The sequence below is a fragment of the Paroedura picta genome, chromosome 7 (genome assembly GCF_049243985.1).
Source record: "Paroedura picta isolate Pp20150507F chromosome 7, Ppicta_v3.0, whole genome shotgun sequence".
NCBI classification, from domain to species: Eukaryota; Metazoa; Chordata; class Lepidosauria; order Squamata; family Gekkonidae; genus Paroedura; species Paroedura picta.
This window is the reverse complement of record NC_135375.1, coordinates 16111824-16133906: the sequence shown is the minus strand read 5'-3', so window position 1 is coordinate 16133906 and position 22083 is coordinate 16111824. Positions and strand designations below refer to the sequence as shown.

Here is a 22083-nt window from a genome sequence, read left to right as displayed (position 1 = left end):
GTTGGTGTTTATTTAAAATATATTAAGAGCTAGTAACAAAAGAAAAGCAGGATGCTGTTGTGCCTTTTCAGCAGCTGAAATGTATGTCTAGCAGAAGCAAAGAATTTGCCTTGGTATATTTAGCAGCAATGGATAAGTTAATGTTTTTATTTTGTTTTGAAGTTAATGATGGAATGTTACCATCTGTCTGCATTTTTATTGGAGACTGCTTTAACTGTTCCCCCCCACCCCTGTACAAGGAGAAGGAGCTTGATTCTGGAAGGGCTTCGGGGAGGGTATAAGTCATGGAAAAGCAGATCTTATCCAGTAGAATGGTTTGGGTAAAAAATATGGATAGCTTTCATCCACTTGCTTTTCAAAACCATCTTGGGAAAAATAATCCTGATCATGTCTAATAAAATGAATATATCTCTTGAATATAATCCATGTGGGTATTTCTCTGTGTGTTTTTTTAAAAGCATATTGCCACAACATATGGGGGGTTTGATTTATAATTCATGCATTAAGTAACCAACACAGTGGCAAAAACTAGATGCAAGGTGTAGTTAGCATAATTGCACCAAGATGACCAATTTATCTCAGCTCAAGTGAAACTTAAAAAAAAAAGTATGGACTTTTAATTTTCTATTAATGAATTTGAAGCTGAACATAGACATAAGTGAAAACGGTAGTCCAGCACCCATGCAAATAGTTCTTTAGAGAGCCAAATACAAAACCCCCAACCTTGGCTATTTTGAACACATTTTCTTTCTTTTGTCTCATCACTTCTGGCTGCCTGCCCTCTCCACTGTCTCCCTGTCCTTCTTTTCCTCTTCCAGGCCAAGCATTTTTTTTTTAATCAAGAGGAAAAGGATACAACAGCTAGAGTTCTGCTTGCTGTTTCCCAGCTGGAGAGAGATCCCTGATTTAAAGTGCTCAGACAGGCACCTGTAATGGCACTGCGGTGATGGTGGGAAGAACAGGAAACTAGATTTAGATGTTCATTAATTGTCAATTCATATTTCAGTGTTAATATAATGATTTTAAAATATAAAGGTTTTTTTCCCCCAGAGTTAAACCTTGAGCCTAATTCTAAGTCCCATTTACCATCTGTTACATCAGTGGAACTCCTACACCAGGCACTCTCAATCAAGGTTTCATGAAACCTTGGGGTTTCTTGACAGCCCTAGGAGGGTTTCCCCTGGAAGTTAATTAATTTTTATATGTTTTTGAAATTTGTTACACATTTATTGGGTGCTATGACTGTATGTGGTCATGTCAACCCACCCACTCCTCCCAAAATGGCCAGTGATAGGCCTGGAGGGGCAGGAAGGGGAGGACCCCCTAGTGGGCATGTACACGGCTACGCTTCCCTACCATATTCTGCATGATGGTCCTACTTCTGGGGATTCTTGAAGCTTGAAGAATATTTCAGTGGTTTCTGAATGGTAAAAAAGTTGAGAAAGCCCGTGGGCCCTGTCGGGACTCCTTGCGTTCCGCAGGGCCTGCAAAACTGAGCTCTTCCGCCAAGGCCTTTGGTTAGGGCCGGGTGGTAATCCCGGGGTGTACGATCTGGTCCCCCCTCCCTCCCTCTGTGAGCAGTATTAGGCAGCCTTAGGGATCCTGCGTCATCTATTTGTATTGCCTGTCAATACTACCACTAGCACCGGCCCGATGGTCCAATAGATGAGCAGAGGTTTTATTAGTATATAGCATATCCCATCTTTTATGATATTAAGGATTTTTTAAAAAGATTATTGGAGATTGCTTTAGGTTGTGTTTTAGATGTGACTTGGCTGTACATTGTTTCTTTTTTTGTGAATCACCACGAGCTAACTTGCTGGGAGTGGCAGTACACAAGTCTAATAATAATAATAATAATAATAATAATAATAATAATAATAATAATAATAATAATAATAATAATAATAATAATAATATACACCGATATCCCCCTCATTTACTTAAACATCCAAGACATGTTTGTAAAGCAGAGAATAAGCCTTCACCTTTACATACTGATAGTGGCATATCTAACCTCCTTTCAGGTTGCATCTATGACCTATTAAACTCACCTCCTTTTCACATTGCAGTTATGACCTATTAAGAAGCAGGGAGTGAAGGGATTACCCCTTTTATTTGATTAGCAATAGACATATTTGATTGTGTGTTGAAAGAATATGGCGATGAAACATCCCCAATATATATCACCTGTATTGAGATGCTGTCATATTTATTTTAATTGGCTCATTAATCAATTAATAGCAAAACAGTTAATCAATTTAAAACACCTCTAGGAACCCACCTAATCGTTTTGATCTAAAAGAGAATGGCAGTTCATTGTGCCTCTCATTTCCAAACAGCCCCGTTTGCCGAAGAAGACAATGATAGTTTGTTTTGGGGGTTTTTTTTCAAATCAATACAGCTTGTACTTCCCCTGCTCTGTGTCCCCTTGTGTAGCGTTTTGACCAAACACTTGTCTCTCCAAGGAACAGGAAGCCAAGACACACACAAAAGTTATGATGCCAAGTTCCATCATTCAGGATGGTGTGAATAATGATGATTATCAGAGGACTAAATGACAAGTTTTCCAGAATTTAACTATGAGTTTGGGATCAGAAACATCCTGTTGTGCAAGATGTAACGAGACCTCCGAATTGCCTTTTGCTTCAGCGGTTAAGGTCACCAGAGAATGGAATATGCATTATTATCGGCTTGACGTTTCTGAGTAAAGAGGCTTTCAGATGGAGAGTTAGTTTAGTCTGTCGCGGACAGAAAAAGTCGCATTCTGCACATGTCACTCATTCTGCACACGGAATGGGTTTGAACTACATGTAGAACGGTACTGGTCCTGTACCGTTGGCGTTTTGGCGTTGGCGTTTTGGCGTTATGGCAGTTGAGAACTGTTGGTTTAGGGGCATTCTGGGGGTCATTCTTTCTATTTCCAGTATAAGAAGCCATGGATCCCCTCCTCCTGGTGGCCAGATGTTGTGATCCGGAGGAGATTCTGTTCCCAGAGCAGGAGGCTGACTTCTGGACATATTCAGGAATGGGAATTATGGTAAGAAAGTGTTCTATATCTTGACACAGGAAATACTTACTAAGGAAAATGCAATAGCCATGGTGCACCAAAGAAGCAGCATATATATAGGGTTGTGAGTGTCCTGCATAGTACAGGGGGTTGGACTAAGTGAGCCATGACGTAGAAGAAGAAGAGTTGGTTCTTATATGCCGCTTTTCTCTACCCGAAGGAGGCTCGAAGCGGCTTACAGTCGCCTTCCCTTTCCTCTCCCCACAACAGACACCCTGTGAGGTGGGTGAGGCTGAGAGAGCCCTGATATTCCTGCTTGGTCAGAGGAGTTTTCTCAGTGCTGTAGCGAGCCCAAGGTCACTCAACTGGCTGCATGTGGGTGAGTGCAGACTCAAAACCCGACTCGCAAGATTAGAAGTCCGCACTCCTAAGCACTCCACCAAGCTGGCTCTTCCAACTCTATGATTCTATGATTCTATTGAATGATCCTGGATATTTTGACCAGAGTTCCAAGACAATAGAAAATGGAATCTGAAATCCTTTCACTCTCCTAGATATAAGGACAGATGTACTTTCAGCCCTATCTGAAGAAAGCTCTTCCCCTGCCACAAATTTTGTTAATCTTTAAGGTGCTCTTAGACTCTCTCTTTTCTACTGCTATAGGAAAGAGTCAGTCTTTCAGCCTTGTTGTCTTCAACCCCATTCTTTGCAGTGATTTTCGTCTGAAAGAGCAATATGGTACACAGAAGTCGGGAGATTACTTCCTCAAAAACCTGGGGATGAGATAACCAGTGATACTTGGGGAAAGTAGCTGCTTCCCAGTTACAATATTAGCCAACTGAAACAACCTTCAGAACAAGAGGAACTGTGAGAAACAAAAATAATGCAAAATAAATAAATTATGTATAAAACGTACAGATTTCATATCGAGAGACAGCTGTGGCGTGATCCCTGCACACCCTTCAATGCATAAAGTTGCCCTCATATGTATTTAAAACAACATGTATTCTTTTCCCCCCTGACTTTCCCAGTTTTTGGGTGCATTTATATATAGGAGTCTGCTGGCTCAGCTAGAGATGCCACCTGGTAATCTTGAGTCACCCAGGTAACAAAACACTTTGTGTGTCTCAGTGATGGAATTTGCACCTGCTAGGTGTGTGATACACTGAGTCTGCAGCATGCACGGCTCTGGGAGAACTGTCAGTAAAATGTTTCGGTTTTGGGTTTCTTTTAAAAGCACTCAGGCCACCTTCTCATGATTTCCTGCAGAGCTGTAATAATTACAAGGTCATTAACAAGCATGCTTCGTGTATTCTGTAGTTAAAATACACTTTATACTAGATTATTTTTATTCCTGCCAATCTGCCACGTTGAATAGATGAATAAACCTTATTGAACGGAGAAAAGACAAGAGGTAAAGACGCTCATTTGTATCTATTACAAAGGTTTTGTAATAAAGAATTCTGGGGCAAAATGTGGATTCTTTTCCCATGAATCTAACTGATTTTACCTAGCGAGAACATTTACTTAATGGATGTTACCTGCCCTGAGGGTGGGGCTATTGGTATTATTATTACTATTATTAATTACTGTTTTTAACCTATAGGTTTTAAGTTGTGCCACCTTACGAACCACATAAACCAGGCTGAGCTATCATCCTTATCCATCCTTGGTTCCTTTATATATTTGTAAAACAGCCTGGGGGCGGAACGTGTCCGGCTGTCCAAGTTGGAATAGGGCCAGTCAGGGTGCAGCCTAGCCCCTACAGCTCCCGCCCTCCCTCCCTCAGCCATGCCAGAGACAGAGAGAGACACACAGAGTCCTGCCAGACTGAACATGAGCTCTTATTCCCTCTTATTGCTCCTTCTGCAAGGGAGGCAGAGAGAGACACAGAGAGAGCTGCCCCAAGCTGCTGACCAGCCCTGTTCCCCTCCTAAGAAGGGGCCTTAATTACCTGCTATCGCTCCTGCTGCCAGAGAGAGAGACAGACACAGAGAGCTGCCCCAAACTGCATACCAGCCCTGCTTCTCTTCTAAGAACGAGTCCTAATTACCTGCTGTGCCTCCTGCTGCGAGGCACACAGAGAGACACACAGTGAGAGGGAGAGAGAGACACACACAGAGAGAGATCTGCACCTCCCGGTGTCCCTTGGGTCCTAGCACCCATTGCATTCCACATTACAATGGTCTTCCTTGCTAGTCTTAAAATAATTGCCTACTTGCCATAACATGCAAAAAAATTTCAAGAAGAGTTAGTTTTTCTACCCCGCTTCACAGTACCTGGAGGAGTCTTAAAGTAGTTTATAATTACCTTCCTTTTCTCTCCCCACAATAGACACCCTGTGAGGTAGGCGGGGCTCTGACAGGACAGCTCTGTGAGAACAGCTCTAACAGTACTGTTACAAGCCCCAGATCACCCATCTGGCAGCATGTGGAGGAGCGGGGAACCAAACCCGGCTCTCCATAGTAGAAGCCGCCTCTCTTAACCACCACACCAAGCTCACACTACTCCAGATTCACCCTAGCCAAAAGTCTCTTCTCGCTAATGCACCTTCTGTCCCACCTAGGGATAGAATGATCCTCAAATGGGGCACATTTGATGAAAAGGGACATTCCTGTAAACAATGTTCCGGTGTATTAGTTTATTTTTTTCCCCTCACTTTTCTCCCCAGTGGGAACCTAAAGTGGATTACAATGCCCCCAAATTTCAATAGATGTAAAAAAGGCATTTGGGGAGGGGAGGCTTCTGGATAGAAGAAGAAGAAGAAGAAGAAGAGTTGGTTCTTATATGCCGCTTTCCCCTACCTGAAGGAGGCTCAAAGCGGCTTACAGTCGCCTTCCCATTCCTCTCCCCACAACAGACACCCTGTGGGGTAGGTGAGGCTGAGAGAGCCCTGATATCACTGCTCAGTCAGAACAGTTTTCTCAGTGCCATGGCGAGCCCAAGGTCACCCAGCTGGCTGCATGTGGGGGAGTGCAGAATCGAACCCGTCATGCCAGATTAGAAGTCCACACTCCTAACCACTACACCAAACTGGCTCTCAGACCAAGGCTTAGTACAATCATAAAAACAGCTTTACAAGTTCAATTGGAAATTTAAAACAGAGGAAGTTTTTTAAACAGCTTTCGTGTATTATTATATTAAATAACCCAAGTGCAGAGCAGGACTCTCCTGATTGCACTTCCTGCCATCTGGTGGTTGCATCCTTCAGGCTGGAGACAAAATTCAAGAACCCTTTGGAACAGGGAATCGAGTGAATTCAGCCACTAAATACTTTTTAAGGAATGAAGCATGTCAGGATAGTTCACTCCATGTAAGATATCTTAACCTAAAATTTATGTAGGAAGCTCCCCAGAGCTTAAATGTACAGGGAAGAATAAAGTTAATTGTCTAGTTACGTTAGTGCGTCTTTTGAAACTTTATATTCTGTTTTGAAATAATTTGCCAAAGGAAGGCAGTGATTACAAGTTGCTTGCTAAATTATACACTTAAGAACTCAGTGAAAGAATCATAAACCGACGAGGCATTTTTGCCTGCAGCCCCTGTATGTTTCACTCACTATGAAAAAGAAAGCTCAAAAATATCCTTTTAGTTATATGGTATAGGCTTGAACAATTAATTACCCCTATTCTTTTACTCCTGTCATTATTGCAGTTCTCTCTCTCTCTCTCTTCCTGCCGTATTAGAAAGATATGGAAAATATATTGAAAAAAGTGTTGAATAAACTATAAAGCTGCTGGATATTTCGGTCAATAAGTATTCAGTGAATCATTTTGTACCGCACATCAAGAATTTTTCAGAGTCTGAGCTCCCCCACACTGGCGGCTGGACAGATATAATGGATGCTTTAGGCCTGGTTTCTCAATCAGGGTTCCATGAAAGCCTGGGGGTTCTTGATGGCCCTGGAAGGTTTTCCCGAATGGGTGAAAGCTAATTAGGAATCTCTAAGCTGCTTGCACCTGCCTTCCCTTCCTCTCCCCACAACAGACACCCTGTGATGCCTTCTCAGAGCACATTTCCTCTATTAATTTAACCATGCAGTTTAAACAAATTCAACATCAGAGAATGGTTTCCCACTCTCAATTTAGCAACATGATCGCTGGACCTCACATCCCTTCAACACGCTTTCTCAAACTATTTTGCTGCAAAACATTGATTTTTAAAGAGAGTTTATCTTGTTCCTCTTGTGGCGCAGAGTGGTAAGGCAGCCATCTGAAAGCTTTGCCCATGAGGCTGGGAGTTCGATCCCAGCAGCCGGTTCATGGTTGACTCAGCCTTCCATCATTCCGTGGTCGGTAAATTGAGTACCCAGCTTGCTGGGGGGTAAACGGTAATGACTGAGGAAGGCACTGGCAAACCACCTCGTATTGAGTCTGCCAAGAAAACGCTAGAGGATGTCACCCCAAGGGTCAGACATGACTCAGTGCTTGCACAGGGGATACCTTTACCTTTATCTTGTTCACTCACACTTGTCCTTGATATATTCAGTACTTTGAATATATAGCCCAATGCTTCTGAGAACTGTAGTGGATGGGGTGGAGTGTGGGTGGGTGGGTTCTCCTCTTCTTCCCTGTGGTCAAATTGAAAATCCCCATATAATAGCAGCTAGAGTGGAGTGGATTTAATGGGAAAGGGAGCAGGAGTTAGGCCCCTAAAATTATACTATTCATATTTTTATTCAAAAATTGTATCCTTTCCTGTTTTCCGTAAACCGCCCTGAGCCCTCGGGGAGGGCGGTATATAAATATGATAAATAAATAAATAAATATAATAAATAAATAAATAAATAAAGGATAACATTGCAACTCTGCAGCTGCTGCTCTACTAAAAATCCTGTATGATTTCTGCAATAGGAAGTTATGTTTCAAAGAAACGAAAAATCGTACATGAGCACTGCATCTTTAATGCAGGGGTAGTCAAACTGCGGCCCTCCAGATGTCCATGGACTACAATTCCCAGGAGCCCCCTGCCAGCAAATGCTGGCAGGGGGCTCCTGGGAATTGTAGTCCATGGACATCTGGAGGGCCGCAGTTTGACTACCCCTGCTTTAATGAAATGGAAAGGGATGCTACTCCAACTGTCCTTAAAGAGCGAAAAGGGGAGAGGATAGACGCTACGACCTTGATCCATCAGGGGGAGGCACTGTGTGGATCCCCCGGAAGTACGTGGCCTGTAGCATGTGCTACATGGATAAACTGACCCTGGCAAACCTACTTACAATCATGATTATAAATTGTGGTTTGGGATTCACTGTGATGATTGGAAGTTCTGTTGAAGGAAGGAAAGGGGCATGTGCCATGCCACATACGTACTGAATCAAGTTTTAAAACATGTCTCATGTAGAAGTGCTTTTTAACATAGAAAAAGGAAGATCACATCATTTCTGTGTTCTTGGCATGTGCTCCTCAGCAACCCCTATTTCTCTGTTTAAAAATAACAAACCTGGTCTAAATTTGAGAACTGGTATGAAACGTTGCAAGGCCTGGTAGCGAGACAGCAGTATGGGAGAAGGTCCCTACTGGATCAGAAGAAAAATTCAACTGGCCCGTTTTCCAACAAATGTCTCTGGAAGTACCTAAGCAGGTCACAAAGCCTGTTGTTTTTTGCTCCTAGCTGTCATTCAATGTTTTGTATCTAAAAAGTGTAAGTCCCACTTGTTGTGTTTCGTGGGCCCTAGTCACTTTTGTCTTTGTAGGCCCCATCCCACCATAGTAATACCAATATTAAAATTATTTTTGATATAACTTTTAAGTACTTCAGCATTTTTAAAGTGTTTTAACCAAAATTTAATAAATTTTTGAGGACCTTAAACATAATTTTTTTTTCAATGCACCGGCAGCAGCCCAGAGTGGCGCCACTGGGGCAGAATCAACCTCAGAGGGACTTTTAAAACCATAACCAAGTCCAGGATTAATGCATGATTATTCCAAGAAGATAGCTAGCAGTCAGATAATGGGACTACTTATCCATTATGCTCAATGTTCAAAGTATGCAATTAAGGGAAATTAATTCATAGTTGATATTTTTTTCTAATAGACAGATTTAATCTTGTAGCTGAACCATGAGATTGTGCAATTGAACAGAGGGAGGGAATGAAGAGAAGAATTAAAATAATTATCATTGACATTAATATACAATGGCTTGTTCAAACATGATGCATTTTAAGATAATGTCAATGGCGGGAGTGTCTTAGAATCATAGAATCATAGAGTTGGAAGGGGCCACACAGGCCATCTAGTCCAACCCCCTGCTCAACGCAGGATCAGCCCAAAGCATCCTAAAGCATCCAAGAAAATGTGTATCCAACCTTTGCTTGAAGACTGCCAGTGAGGGGGAGCTCACCACCTCCTTAGGCAGCCTATTCCACTGCTGAACTACTCTGACTGTGAAAAACTTTTTCCTGATATCTAGCCTATATCGTTGTACTTGAAGTTTAAACCCATTACTGTGTGTCCTTTCCTCTGCAGCCAACAGAAACAGCATCCTGCCCTCCTCCAAGTGACAACCTTTCAAATACTTAAAGAGGGCTATCATTAAGTCTTGAGAGTAGTATGTGCCCATTTGCTAAAATTTCATTGAAAAGCTTGAAAAGTACATGGCTGCTCGGACGACTGACGCTTTTACCTCTAACAGGATAATAAAACTAAAAAGTTATTTTTTAAAGACCCATCGTTGTGCCTCTGCAGTAGGCTAGCTCGCCCCCTCGTCACGGCAAGGAATGCGTTGTTGTATAATTGTTCAAGGTATTGGAGACAGATCCATTCAGATTTAACTTCTACCCCAAGTTTTCAAGGTATTTCAGCATCAGAATTCTATATCCTTAATGAATTTCAGGTCAAAATTAATATTTTTTCATATAGGTCTATGAGGTTGAAGAATTCCTGGAGTTTTTTTTGGGGGGGAGCCTGTGGGGGAGGAACCCTCAGCAGGCTTTAATCCCATGGAACCCCCACAAAGCAGGTCTTTTCTCCAAGCAAACTGATCTTTCTCATCTGCAGATCAATTGTAATTCCAGAAAATATTTGGGTCTATTTAGACTCTGGCAACCCGAGTGATGTGGACATATTTGGAATACTGGGTGTTGTTCTGATTGCTTCCTCTAAAATGTGTAGAAAGGATTATTATTTGTGGGAAAGCATATTAAGAGTCTGGGGAAAGCTAAAATAAAATTATACGTGAGGTAGAAAAAATGAAGAGAAATTAATTTCTATGCCTTTCTCGCTCCATAATACAAAAACATGGAGACTCCAAATTAAATTTATAACTGGCTGATCCATGACAGACTAAATAAAGGACTTTTACGTACAATGTTTAATGAAAGTCTAGAAAACTCAGTCATAGGTCATAGAAATTAGACACATCATTGGAAGATAGGCCCATCAGTGACTTTTAGCCATATTGGTTAAATTGGTACTTCATCAGCAGACATAACAGATGCTTTAAACCAGGTGTAGTCAACCTGTGGTCCTCCAGATGTCCATGGACTACAATTCCCATGAGCCCCTGCCAGCAAATGCTGGCAGGGGCTCATGGGAATTGTAGTCCATGGACATCTGAAGGACCACAGGTTGACTACCTCTGCTTTAAACTGATCCTGCATTGATCAGGGGGTTGAATTAGATGGCCTGCATGGTCCCTTCCAACTCTAGAATTCTATGTTCTTTTGAATAACAAATGCTTGTTTGGGGTGGGGGGAATTGGCCAATGTGCCCTGTTCATAGGCTTTTTGGGAGCATCTTGTTGTCCACTTTATGAATCAGGATCCTGGACTAGATGGATCCAGCAAAATAATATGTGCTTTTAAAAATATCCTTTACAGTTGCAGCCACATTGGTATAGGTATTGCTTGGGGGGGGGGGGAGTAAAGATTTCCTGCACTTTTCTGTTGTGGTACATTTCCTTTTCACTTTTTGCAACAAAATTTAGGGGAGGGAGAGAGGTGACGCTTTATTTTTTTTTTGAATCAGTGAAATCCTGTTTTAGAGCAAGGCTTTATTTTCTGAAAATGAGTAGCATTAAGATTTCTGTGCCAGACAATTGGAGAAGGACAGGTGCTGTAAATTCCAAGGATATCTGTATTTTTAAAAAATGGGACCAATCATGTCCCCAAATCTAGAATATGTATGTTGATAACATATTATGGCAGAGGTCTTTGTTTTCAGTGTCATGGGGTTTAACTCATCATCCAAGAACGCTGCTAACAGTAAGGAACTGTTTCTGCCCAAATCATACACACCTCTTCTGTTTTGTTTTCTATTTTCAACTTTGGGTTTTTTTTTTCCTTCCCTAACATACTTATGGCAAAAGGCTAACATAGGCAATGGCATATGTGGTTAAAGTTTCTAGCAAAGTATTAAAGCATTGAAAGACCAGCCTGTACCTGAGAGCTAAAATTGGCTGGGATGGAATTCTGTGACAACCGATTTCTAGTTTTGAAGCAGTGGGATATACATTTACAAATAAATAAAATTATATAGAATTTGGTACTCGGTCAATCTTTGAACATATTTGTCCAACCAAACCAATATCTGCTTCTTGCGTAATGTTTAAATGGGGGAAGCAGGCGGCTATATGAATTCCATTAGGTAAGTAGTAGAAAAATACAGTTTCACTTTCTTTCCTGTAGGATTTTTTTCTTTGCTACAGGAGGGATGAAAAATTTTGTTTGGTCAATCGTTGCTAAAAAAACTAGGCCAATCCATTCATTCCCCATGTCTACGCTTTCAGAGAAACAATAAGATATGATTGCCAAGTGATCCTTGCTGCGTTTCCTACTCTCCCTGCTCTGTTCTGAATTACTCCCTTCCGGATGTACAGAGAAAAAGAAGGGGGAAGGGGGAATATGACGCATGTTGCTTTGAAAGCTAAAATACGACAGCTGAAGATCTGGTTGTCAAACCCTCCACTCGCGGACTGCCCCCAGAACCCTCAGTGCCATGTAGAGGCCCCATAGTAAAAGGATAGATCGGGGCCTTCTTGCAGTTACATGACACTAGAGAAATTAACAAGGCATCCACCTTTCACTGCCACGCAGCCCCTCCTGACACTTCTTGAAGCCTTTAGGCCATTCAGCTTTTTGCTGCATAAAAGAGAGGAGCATATGGCCCAGAGTCACTATAGATCACATAGGTTTGTGATGGTAGTGTAGAATTGCAGCTGTTTGAGTGCAGGAATGCCCAAACATGTCTTCGACTTACAAACATTTGGCAAGTGTTCAGAAAAAGAGTGTAATGCGGTTTCATCTAAGAATGTTTCCCCTCTCTGTTCTGCATCCCTATGAAGTAATGTTTGATATCTGATCACAATTTAATAGAAGTGACAGAGAAAATGAGAGGAGTCCACTCAGAGCACTTTTTCCACTGAAATGTTTCCCTAACCTTAAATATATTCCCTAACCTTAAATATATATGTAACTATAATTATTATTATTTTTACAGATTATACCATTCAAGGTCATCTACTTATTATGTGAATTAATTATACATCTAGAAAGGCACTACTCATCCTATTTTAATCTTGGTTATCTTTGTAATTAAGGTTAAAAATAATAGTTTGGAAATCTATTTCATTAGGTTTTAAAACTCATTTGTGTATGGATGTTTGTGTGTACCAAATTAGAGTCGAACAGTAATTGAAAACAATCGTTCTGATTTGACAAAAAAAAGTATCATGATGTATGAGAGAAGCAGGCCTGTTATTATTAAATGTGTCTCTGTTCACTCAGCATTAATTCCTGGTTTCGGTGTCCAGGCTGTCTTGGAAAATTTCAGCACACATTGCCTGGTTTTATGAAAAGGTTATTTTATGTGAAAGAGCCTCTTGTGGTTCAGAGTGTTAAGGCAGCAGTCATGCTGTCTGAAGCTGTCTGCCCATGAGGCTGGGAGTTCGATCCCAGCAGCCGGCTCAAGGTTGACTCAGCCTTCCATCCTTCCGAGGTCGGTAAAATGAGTACCCAGCATGCTGGGGGGTAAACGGTAATGACTGGGGAAGGCACTGGCAAACTACCCCGTATTGAGTCTGCCATGAAAACGCTAGAGGGCATCACCCCAAGGCTCAGACATGACTCGGTGCTTGCACAGGGGATACCTTTACCTTTACCTTTTTATCTTATGTGAAGAAAAGACCGGGCTGAAAAGAAGAGAGGGGAGGATGTATATGAGAAACACAGTTTTCATTTGGTACCTCAAGTAAATGGTCAGGCTGCCAAAAAGCATTGAGTATTGCTGATGTATACTTTCTCCTAAAAGGGGTCAAGGTAGATACTGCAGTATATAATGCAAATGAATCAAGTGTGTAGGGCAAGGTTACAAACAACGGCAAGCTCCACACATGGATCGAGGGAGCACAAAACTTAGAGAACCAGCCATAATGGCTAAACTAACAAACCTGGTCAATCATGGGCCACTAGAAGACTTTCAAAAACATTGGGATGAGTATCTGAAAGATCTGTAAATGTCTTTATTTCTATAACTTTTCAGATTCTTACTATAAAAAATAAAACAAGAAACAAGAAACGTAGGGCAGGGTTTATCACCCAGGGTTTCGTGAAACCCTGGCGTTTCTGGACAGCCCTGGAAGGGTTTCCCGAATGGATGGGAGTTAATTTTCATAGAATCATAGAGTTGGAAGGGGCCATGCAGGCCATCCAGTCCAACCCCCTGCTCTACGCAGGATCAGCCCTAAGCATCCTAAAGCATCCAAGAAAAGTGTGCATGCAACCTTTGCTTGAAGACTGCCAGTGAATGTGTTTTTAAAATTTGTTAAACATTTATAGGGTGTTATGTCTGTATATGATCATGTCAACCCCCCTCCCCAAATAGCCAATGATGGGTCTGGAGGAAGTGGGAAGGGGAGGGGCCTGAGGTAGGTGTGTGCACAGCTAGGCTTCCCAACCGTATTCTGCAGGATCACACCACTTCTGGGGATTCTTAAATCCTTAAGAGTTTCTCAGTGGTAAAAAAGTTGGGAAAGGCTGGTATAGGGGGATTATGTGGAGTTTTGCTAAATGATTAAAAAAATATGAATGATTTGGAGTATGTAAGACCTCCAATCAGTAGATGGCACTGTATATTATTATATTCCATGTAATGCTCTGGAAGGGAACCACATTCCATAGTACATGTTTTTGGAGGGACTTGGAGTTACTCATACAGAATATTTCTTTCTGCAAGTATTATAGATAATGGTAGCAACTTCAAGGTGGCAACGGGAATGTTACAATTTGCGTGTTTCTTGGTGATTTACAGTAACTGTTAATAAATTGAGTTTTTCCAGCAAATATTAGAATTACCCTTGAATACAGCGAAGCACACAGTTAATTCCACGCTGCCTGTATTTTTCAAATGCCATTCCCTCCAATGTGTGTGGGGAAAGTTCAAAATAGACGGGGGAAACTTAAACTTAGCTCTAAAGAATGATACGGGTTATCTCAAAAAAGAGAAGCGGGCAATTATCCTCTAAAAATGTAATGCGTGAAATGTTATTAATTGTACAGTTCTTATCGGATAGCTTTATCGGATAGCATGAGACAAGGGAAGTGCTTCTAAATGTTACCTCCCAAGTCTGTGTGTAAGGAAAGTACTGGATATATAATGCTTCCCTTTCTATGTCACGGCCTCATGATTTCGCAGCCTCTTTTCCCCACAGCTACAAGATGTTAACAGCAACTGAACAATATTCAGTGGCCATTGTTCTATTTACAAGTACCTCAGAATGAGTAGGTATATATTTATCTTAGTTCTCCCCAGTGGAGTACTTAGAGGAGCCCCCATAAGAGCATATAAATGCATGTTTTGTTGCCTTAGAAGAATGACATTGCGGATCCAATAAAAAACAAAGGTTTAAATAAAGACAAAATTAGAAGTGCTTATGAGGCAGACTGACAAGGAGAGCAGTAGTGTATTTGCTGAGAGCTCTAATGCTGCTATATGGGTATGCGAATTCCAGTGATAACCTGCAAGCATGCCGGATTAATTCATTTTATTGAAACATTTATCTCCCACCTTTCCTCCTGGCTCAAGGGGGCTTCCAAGTAAAGGCTAGACCATTACCATTTAAAAACAGTAGCATATAGCAGGGGTAGTCAACCTGTGGTCCTCCAGATGTCCATGAACTACAATTCCCATGAGCTCCTGCCAGCAAACGCTAGCAGGGGCTCATGGGAATTGTAGTCCATGGACATCTGGAGGACCACAGGTTGACTATCCCTGGCATATAGCATAATGCCCCATCCAGATACATCCCCATCCTCAAATGTGTATTACAAAATAATTGTTCGCTGCTTGGATGAACAATAAATGCTGAAATAACTTTGTGGGGCTTTTGTAGTTCGCTGTGAAGTTTCTCATACTTTCCTTACTTTTTTGATCAGCATCAATGAGTTTTGAAAACTTTTATTTGAAAGTTTTTCTTATGCCTGTTGTAGCTGTGAGTATTTACCCCACAACTTTTCCCCCCTTTCCCCCCTTTATTTAAGAGGGACCGTAATGAGAAAACCACATACTATGAATACTTTTATATTTTTATATAGACTCTTCTGTCAACTTAAAGACTAAGAAATATGCTGTGGCATGGGCTTCTGTGAGACAGAGTCCACTTCCATGGATGGATGGATGGATGGATGGATGGATGGATGGATGGATGGATGGATGGATGGTAATGAAACCAATGTAATCAGAGACAATGTAGCCTTCTGGGGCATTTGATGAGGATTCTATTCTGTGACAACTTTGTCTGAACAAATTCCATTGTTTTTCTAAGTGTCACAGTAGGCAAGATTTATAATACATATTCCTTCATTCTGCATTGATTTTTTTTTAAGTTTCATGAAAGCTGCTTGTCCCAGTTTATATACAGGGGTGGTAAGACAGCAGTTCTTGAGATAATGCACCATGCCTAGAGCCTTTTCTTGTTGAAAATATTAAAACTAGTCAATGTCAGAACATATTGAACATTTGTTAGTTACGAGTGAAGCAAGTTGTGGTTTGAGCATTCTTATGTATGTCCAAAGCATCCTCTTTTGTGATGGTTCACAGAGCTGGGAATGAAACTATACTATGCAAAATGTCTTGATGATCTCCTAGCAATTTACCAGTTGCACATTTAGTAAAAGAAATTAATACAGATTCCCAGGAAGAAAAGTTATCTTTGGATTTTTTCCCCCCTTTCATTTTTTTGGGTGCAGAGTATTTTCCAGCTCATGGGTCATATTTGACCAACTGCTTTCAGACGAAGACACGGCACTTTGTGGAGCTATTTAAGAATCAAAAAGACTGTCTTAATTTAAAACAAGGCGCCTTTGTTTTAGTTGGTGACTGCCTTGTGAAATTTTTCAGTTCTCAGCGGGTTAACCAGGGAACAGGGGCAGAGTCATAATTGGCCTATTTAGAGTGTTTTGCATGTGAATAGTGTGTTAGTGAAGCATAACTAAGTCTGTTGTGAGTGACATGGTGATTAGAATTTAGATTAGGGAAAACACATTCTGTACTTTATCAAGTACAGTAATTAGTTCAGTCAGTAAAAGTTGATTACAAGTAACGATAAAGTTAGATTTTTGGTACTTAATTTTAAAATTTCTTTATTAAATGGAAAATTTGTTCATCCTATAAATGGTAGTATCTGCACCTGTTTTATTGCATATCAGGAAAATTAAAAGAACAATGTGTTCAATGCAGAGTATAATCAGGGGAGTTATATATTATGGGTAAGTTTCAATGTAGTTTATAGAAATAGATTTCTTTTTAAAGAAAATGCTGTCATCTTTACTGTTTCCTTGTTATTGTGCTCAGATACCATTTCTTCCCGTTTCATAGTAGCTATTGTCCATTCATGAGTAAGTACATTTTGTATTTGTGAATGTTCATCTACTTAATAATTTAGATTTGATGGTCATAAAGTACTCTGCAAAATCATCACCGATTACACTGGTCTTTTTGTGTTTGATCTTAGCCCCCAGGTAAATAATTTGTCAAAACAAGTTTATTTTAATAGTCGATACTTTTTAATTTTCACATTTTAATCATGAGTCACGTACCTGATAGATCAACTTAGCATTGTAAATGTAACAATTTGCTACTTTTCATAACATTTTTATTTCTCTATAACTGGTCAGTAATGCTAGCTGCAGGGAAGACTTTTGTATTATTAAATGTGATGATGCTTTAAATTACCCTGAATGAGAAAAAAAAATGTTGGTATCTTTCCTTGGTCTAGTTTTTAAAAGTTTGCATAGTGTTGGGCAAAAAAATTAATAAATGAGTATGTATATTTCACTTCCCTTATATAAAAGAATACACACACAAATAGTCTTTTAAGTTTCAGAATGACGATCAGCATATTTTTTCCACCCGGAAAATGAAATCAACTTTGCCTGAATTAGTTGTTAAAATCTGAGATAAAATTGGAAAATGTGTTTTATACCATTTTTTAATTTTGCATTTACACACGTCACTTGAGACAGTACTTTAAAAAGCTAATGTGACAATACATATTTTTCAAAACTCTTTTAGCAAAGTCTCCTCGGAGGTGACATGGAAATGGGCAACCCCGGAGCTCTCTCGCCCACCAAACCTGGCTCCCAGTACTATCAGTATTCTAGCAATAACCCGCGAAGGAGGCCTCTTCACAGTTCCTCTGTCGGTGAGTTCCTTTGGGCTACTTTTCCTCCACATGTTGAAAAGGAAACTTCCTATGAACTTCTGCCTTAAAGTGAAATTGTAGAGCAAAGCTAAATGTAGACCTAGAAACGAGCATACATCTTACAGCCACATTGTATCTTCTTTCAGAAGTACAGACAAAGAAAGTTCGAAAAGTTCCTCCAGGTTTACCATCTTCAGTGAGTATCCATTGTCTACATATATATTTATTTGTGGTCCCGTTTATTACACTTAATAAAAGCGGCGGCATTGGATGTGTTCTACCGATTCCTGAACTTTTTTTTTTTTTTTGGTACTGTCTGGAGACAAGATGAGGACTGTATGAACGTCTAGTGATCAAAGGGAACGGGAAACTGGTGACTAGTTTCGTTCTCTCTCTTTCTCGCTTTTGTCAAGTGCCATTGTATAGAGAACTTTGGAAAAGTGCCTCTAGATGGGATAGTTTTTACCAGTATACAGTTCCAGATAGAATACGCATTAGTTTCATGTGCTGGTTAACTTCTTTGTCAGTATTATGATGATTTATGGATTTGCATGCTAAAAGAGATTTGTGGAGAGGATTTATAAAACATTTACATGGGTCTGTGCCCAGAACAGAGGAAGGACGTCTTCATTTTCTGCTGAAGTTTCTGAATTAGAGCTGTAAAAATACCTGCACAAATAGCAGCTCTAGTGTGTGGGATTCCAGGTGTCAACCAGTTGAATCCAGGTGTTGTGGAATTATTGGCTACAGTAAAGATGAAGTCGTAGCCAATTCATACCCTGATGGATCTCCCTCTTTCCCTCCTTTGCTTTGAGGAAGTAGTTTGTATGTGTGTATTCTGTCTTAAGAATTTTGGGTAATATCCTAATTTATTACATATATATATATTTTTTCTGGAGTAGTAACTGGATGAGGAATCTTTGCCTTCATGCCATAAATAATGCCACTGTATGTTTCTTTTCTTCAACTTACATTTTTAATCTAAAAAAGTAGTGCAATATATCTTTTAAGATCTTCCTTTATTTTAAAGCTAGCGTTTTCAATTTTTGCTGTACTATTATCAAGAGGGAGGCTGCAATGAAAAGCAGCCCATAAGCCACCTTGATCAAAGCAATCCCAAAGATGTTTATGAGAACTGAACTAGAACAGTATATGATCAATAACATTGATTTTAAAGAACATCAAAACTGTTTTAAAGAACACTTCATAATCACTATTTTTCCATTTCTTTACTAGTAAAATACATTTGGAAAAAGTGCACAGTTTAATAAGATTAGATATTTTGATTTTTTTGTTTCCAAAATATATTATAAAGTGTAACAGTTCTCCACTGCAATAGAACTGAACAGAGGGAAGACTGAAATGAGTGTATTCAATTAATGGGATATTTATAATGTAGGAGATGTAAGACCTTTTGCATACTGCTGAAAGAACTGAAAATAAAGCTGAAAGCATAATAAGGATTAATGATTTTTTGGCTATCAAAGGAAAAATCAGTGCAGATGTAACATCAGATGACTTAAGTATTTTTTTCAAGGCCAAGTAGAAATCTTGTCGAGCATTGTTATAAAGAATGTGTGTGTGTGTGTGTGTGTGTATGTACTTAAAACTAAGCGGCAGACTTAGTTTACTTGAAATTTTAGCCTCTAATAGCTTTTATGACAACTACAAATGATATATATTTTGCAGCTGTTTATATTTTGAATCAGTCCCGTCTGTTATGTGAATAATATCAAACGCTGCACGTTGTAGTTTTGTATGTTCTGGAATAGCATAATTACTTTTGCATGAAAAAAGTTAATACTCTTGGGTGCTCCAAAGATATAGTGGCATGTTTCCCATCTTCAATTAGAAACAAAGCAAAATGAAAATTTGCTTTCCTGACAGTTCGATAGATAAATCCCATGCCTGTATATTTCCAATGTCTATTTTCTTCTGTTCCCATCCGCTTACTTTCCAGAACTGGTGCTGATTTGACACTTATTTTCATTTGGAAAAATAACCAGCGTTTGGCGAACAATGGAATTACTTTGGCCGTATAGGATTACAATGGTGACCCACACTGTTTAGTCTATCCATACAGCTGTATATCTCTGTATTGCAGAGGTTGAGATGTTTGCAGATGGCAGTGAAGGGAAGTACTCAGAAGTTTTGTTGATTTTAAGCTTTTCATGGGAGACATTTCAAGTTTTGGACAGCTTCTTGGAAATAAACTGAAGTGATTTCTCTTTTTAAGATCCTTAGGTTTGCTCTTAAATTTAAATTTCACATTCTCTCTAGTTGCTGGTGTACCATGAAACCTAGTCAGTGTTTGAAATAGAAAGAAGAAAATGAAACCTCCCCCGTTTCCTATTTTTTTTCTAATTTATATGTGGCCAGATGACATAGTGAGAAGTGTAATCCAGCATATAATAGGGTTCCTAGGTTCATAAACGTGTTTCAGTAAAGAGTTATTCAGCTGTGGTGAGAAATATGTATTTTTAAAAAGTTATATTGATGGATATAATTTACAAATGTTTTTAAAAATACTACATCCCTTGTAAGGGCAAATGTATATTTAAATAATTGTCACATTGTACTGAATGAGGCTTTTATGTTGGATAAACAATACTCATTTATAAATTAGTTATATTGTACTTGGCTTATAGAATGATTTCTATTAAAAATTAGTATTTGTTTTCTTACTTAAAAGAAGACCCTGGGGAATTAATCCCCGTGGTGACTAGAAATACAGTCCTGGGCAGAGTTACTCTAGTCTTAAATTTATTGAAGTCAGCGAGTTTAGGATGGAGTAATTCTGTGTAAAAACATACTGCCCATTGACTAAGTTACGAACAGGTAACTTCTTATACAAGAAGCAGCATTTTGGTCCATTGTCCCTATGTGCAAAATGTTTTCAAAAGTGATTACTCAGAGCATCGGTAGTGTAGGTCAGTGTATGTTAATGTTTGTCTGCTAGGTGTGAGGCCTACTGGTTCGCATGGGTGATTCTGATATTATAAGTCTTTATTCATGTTGTAAAACTTGGAAGTGTGTGGGTGGGTGGAAAATGACTGAAACGGTCAGCTGTAATAAATGTATCCTGATAGCTCTGAGGCTGTTATGCACATCTGTTGGATCAACATTTTTTTTGGGGGGGGGAGGGTATATCCCAGAAGTCTGATGCCTGGGACACTGGATAATGTGTATCTTCAACCATTTTGTTGTTGCTTCTCTTTACCTCGTTCCATATGTGACACAAGCTGGAAAGAGGACTAGCAGAACTGTATCTTCATTTCTTGGTCTTAGTCTCCTGTGGATCCAAAAATAATTGTTTCATTCAGTTAACGTACATTCAGACTAGCTTCTGTGCTCCTTCGAGTATAGTCCTAACATGACAGGGGCTGTTTTCTTATGCGGCATGTGAATGGTGCAGCCATTTGGGCATGGCCGATCACATGCTTCTTTTCTGCACGATCCCTCCTGGCCAGATGCCTGAAGCTGCGTTGAACTCTGATGGGGAAGTGGCTTCCATGCAGCTGTGTTATATATACATGAGGGTGACGATGCCTCTGTCAGATATCATCAAAGATTTTACACAGAAGTGAATTTACCGGTCATTTTGGAATCTTGTTCAGGAGATAACTTCAGTTGTATTTAGTTTTGAGATCATTTCAGTTTTTGTGGTTTCCCCCCCTTCCCCTCTTTAACCTTGCTGTATCACCTTAATGGACACTTCCCACACTGTAGCAATCAGAGCACCCAAATTTTGGTGTGATTTTTTTCTCCACAAAGTAAATTGTTGGAAGCACTTGAGAATCTAGTTGTCAAACCATTTACTTTTCCTGTACAACTGACCTCCAGGGAATGGAAGTAGACCAGGGGTGGGCAAACTGTGGCCCTCCAGATGTCCATGGACTAAAATTCCCATGAGCCCCTGCCAGCATTCACTCATGGGAATTGTAGTCCATGGACATCTGGAGGACCACAGGTTGACCACCTCTGAAGTAGATAGTGAAAGCTTTCAATTATCAGCTGGATGTTGAGTTTAAGGGAGGGAGGTAGAAGAACAACACTGAAGTTTCAGCCTGAAAGAGGATAGAAAATTCTTTTGTAGGCAGCCTGCTCAACAACCCTGAGTGTAATTGGAGATAGTGGATAACTCAGGAAGAACATGAGTCGAGCCAGACAAGGACTGGGCTACCAGAGAAAGGCATGGGAAGGAAAGTTGATAGTAGGAGGACTACAAAGTGATTCCTTTGCTCATATGGATCTCTGAAAGAGCACATATTTTCCCACTTTGCAAGAAATAGAAGTGGGTGGGTAAAGCGTGTTAAACCAAGATGTCCATGGACCACACTTCCCATCAGCCCCTGTCAGTACATGCTGATGGGTTCATGGGAATTGTAGTCCACGGACATCTGCTCCAGTTGTCTTATCATGGTATGACAAGATGA

At 40.0% G+C, this 22083-nt stretch overlaps 1 protein-coding gene across 30 annotated transcripts in view; it reads left to right on the top strand.

Annotated features, from left to right (window-relative positions):
* TCF4 (transcription factor 4) overlaps nt 1-22083 on the top strand; it is a 427786-nt gene that overhangs the window by 216482 nt on the left and 189221 nt on the right. For 26 of the 30 annotated variants that reach the window (XR_013232983.1, XM_077346820.1, XM_077346828.1 and 23 more), the window contains 2 exons: nt 17518-17647; nt 17794-17843. The exons of 3 other annotated variants lie outside the window; for them this stretch is intronic. Coding sequence is in view for 26 of the 27 variants with exons in the window: in XM_077346820.1 (XP_077202935.1) it covers nt 17518-17647; nt 17794-17843 (180 nt within the window). In the remaining variant the exon portion in view is untranslated. Of the gene's footprint in view, nt 1-16560; nt 16713-17517; nt 17648-17793; nt 17844-22083 lie in introns of those variants that run through there. One more of the 30 variants, XM_077346843.1, reaches the window with a different exon arrangement.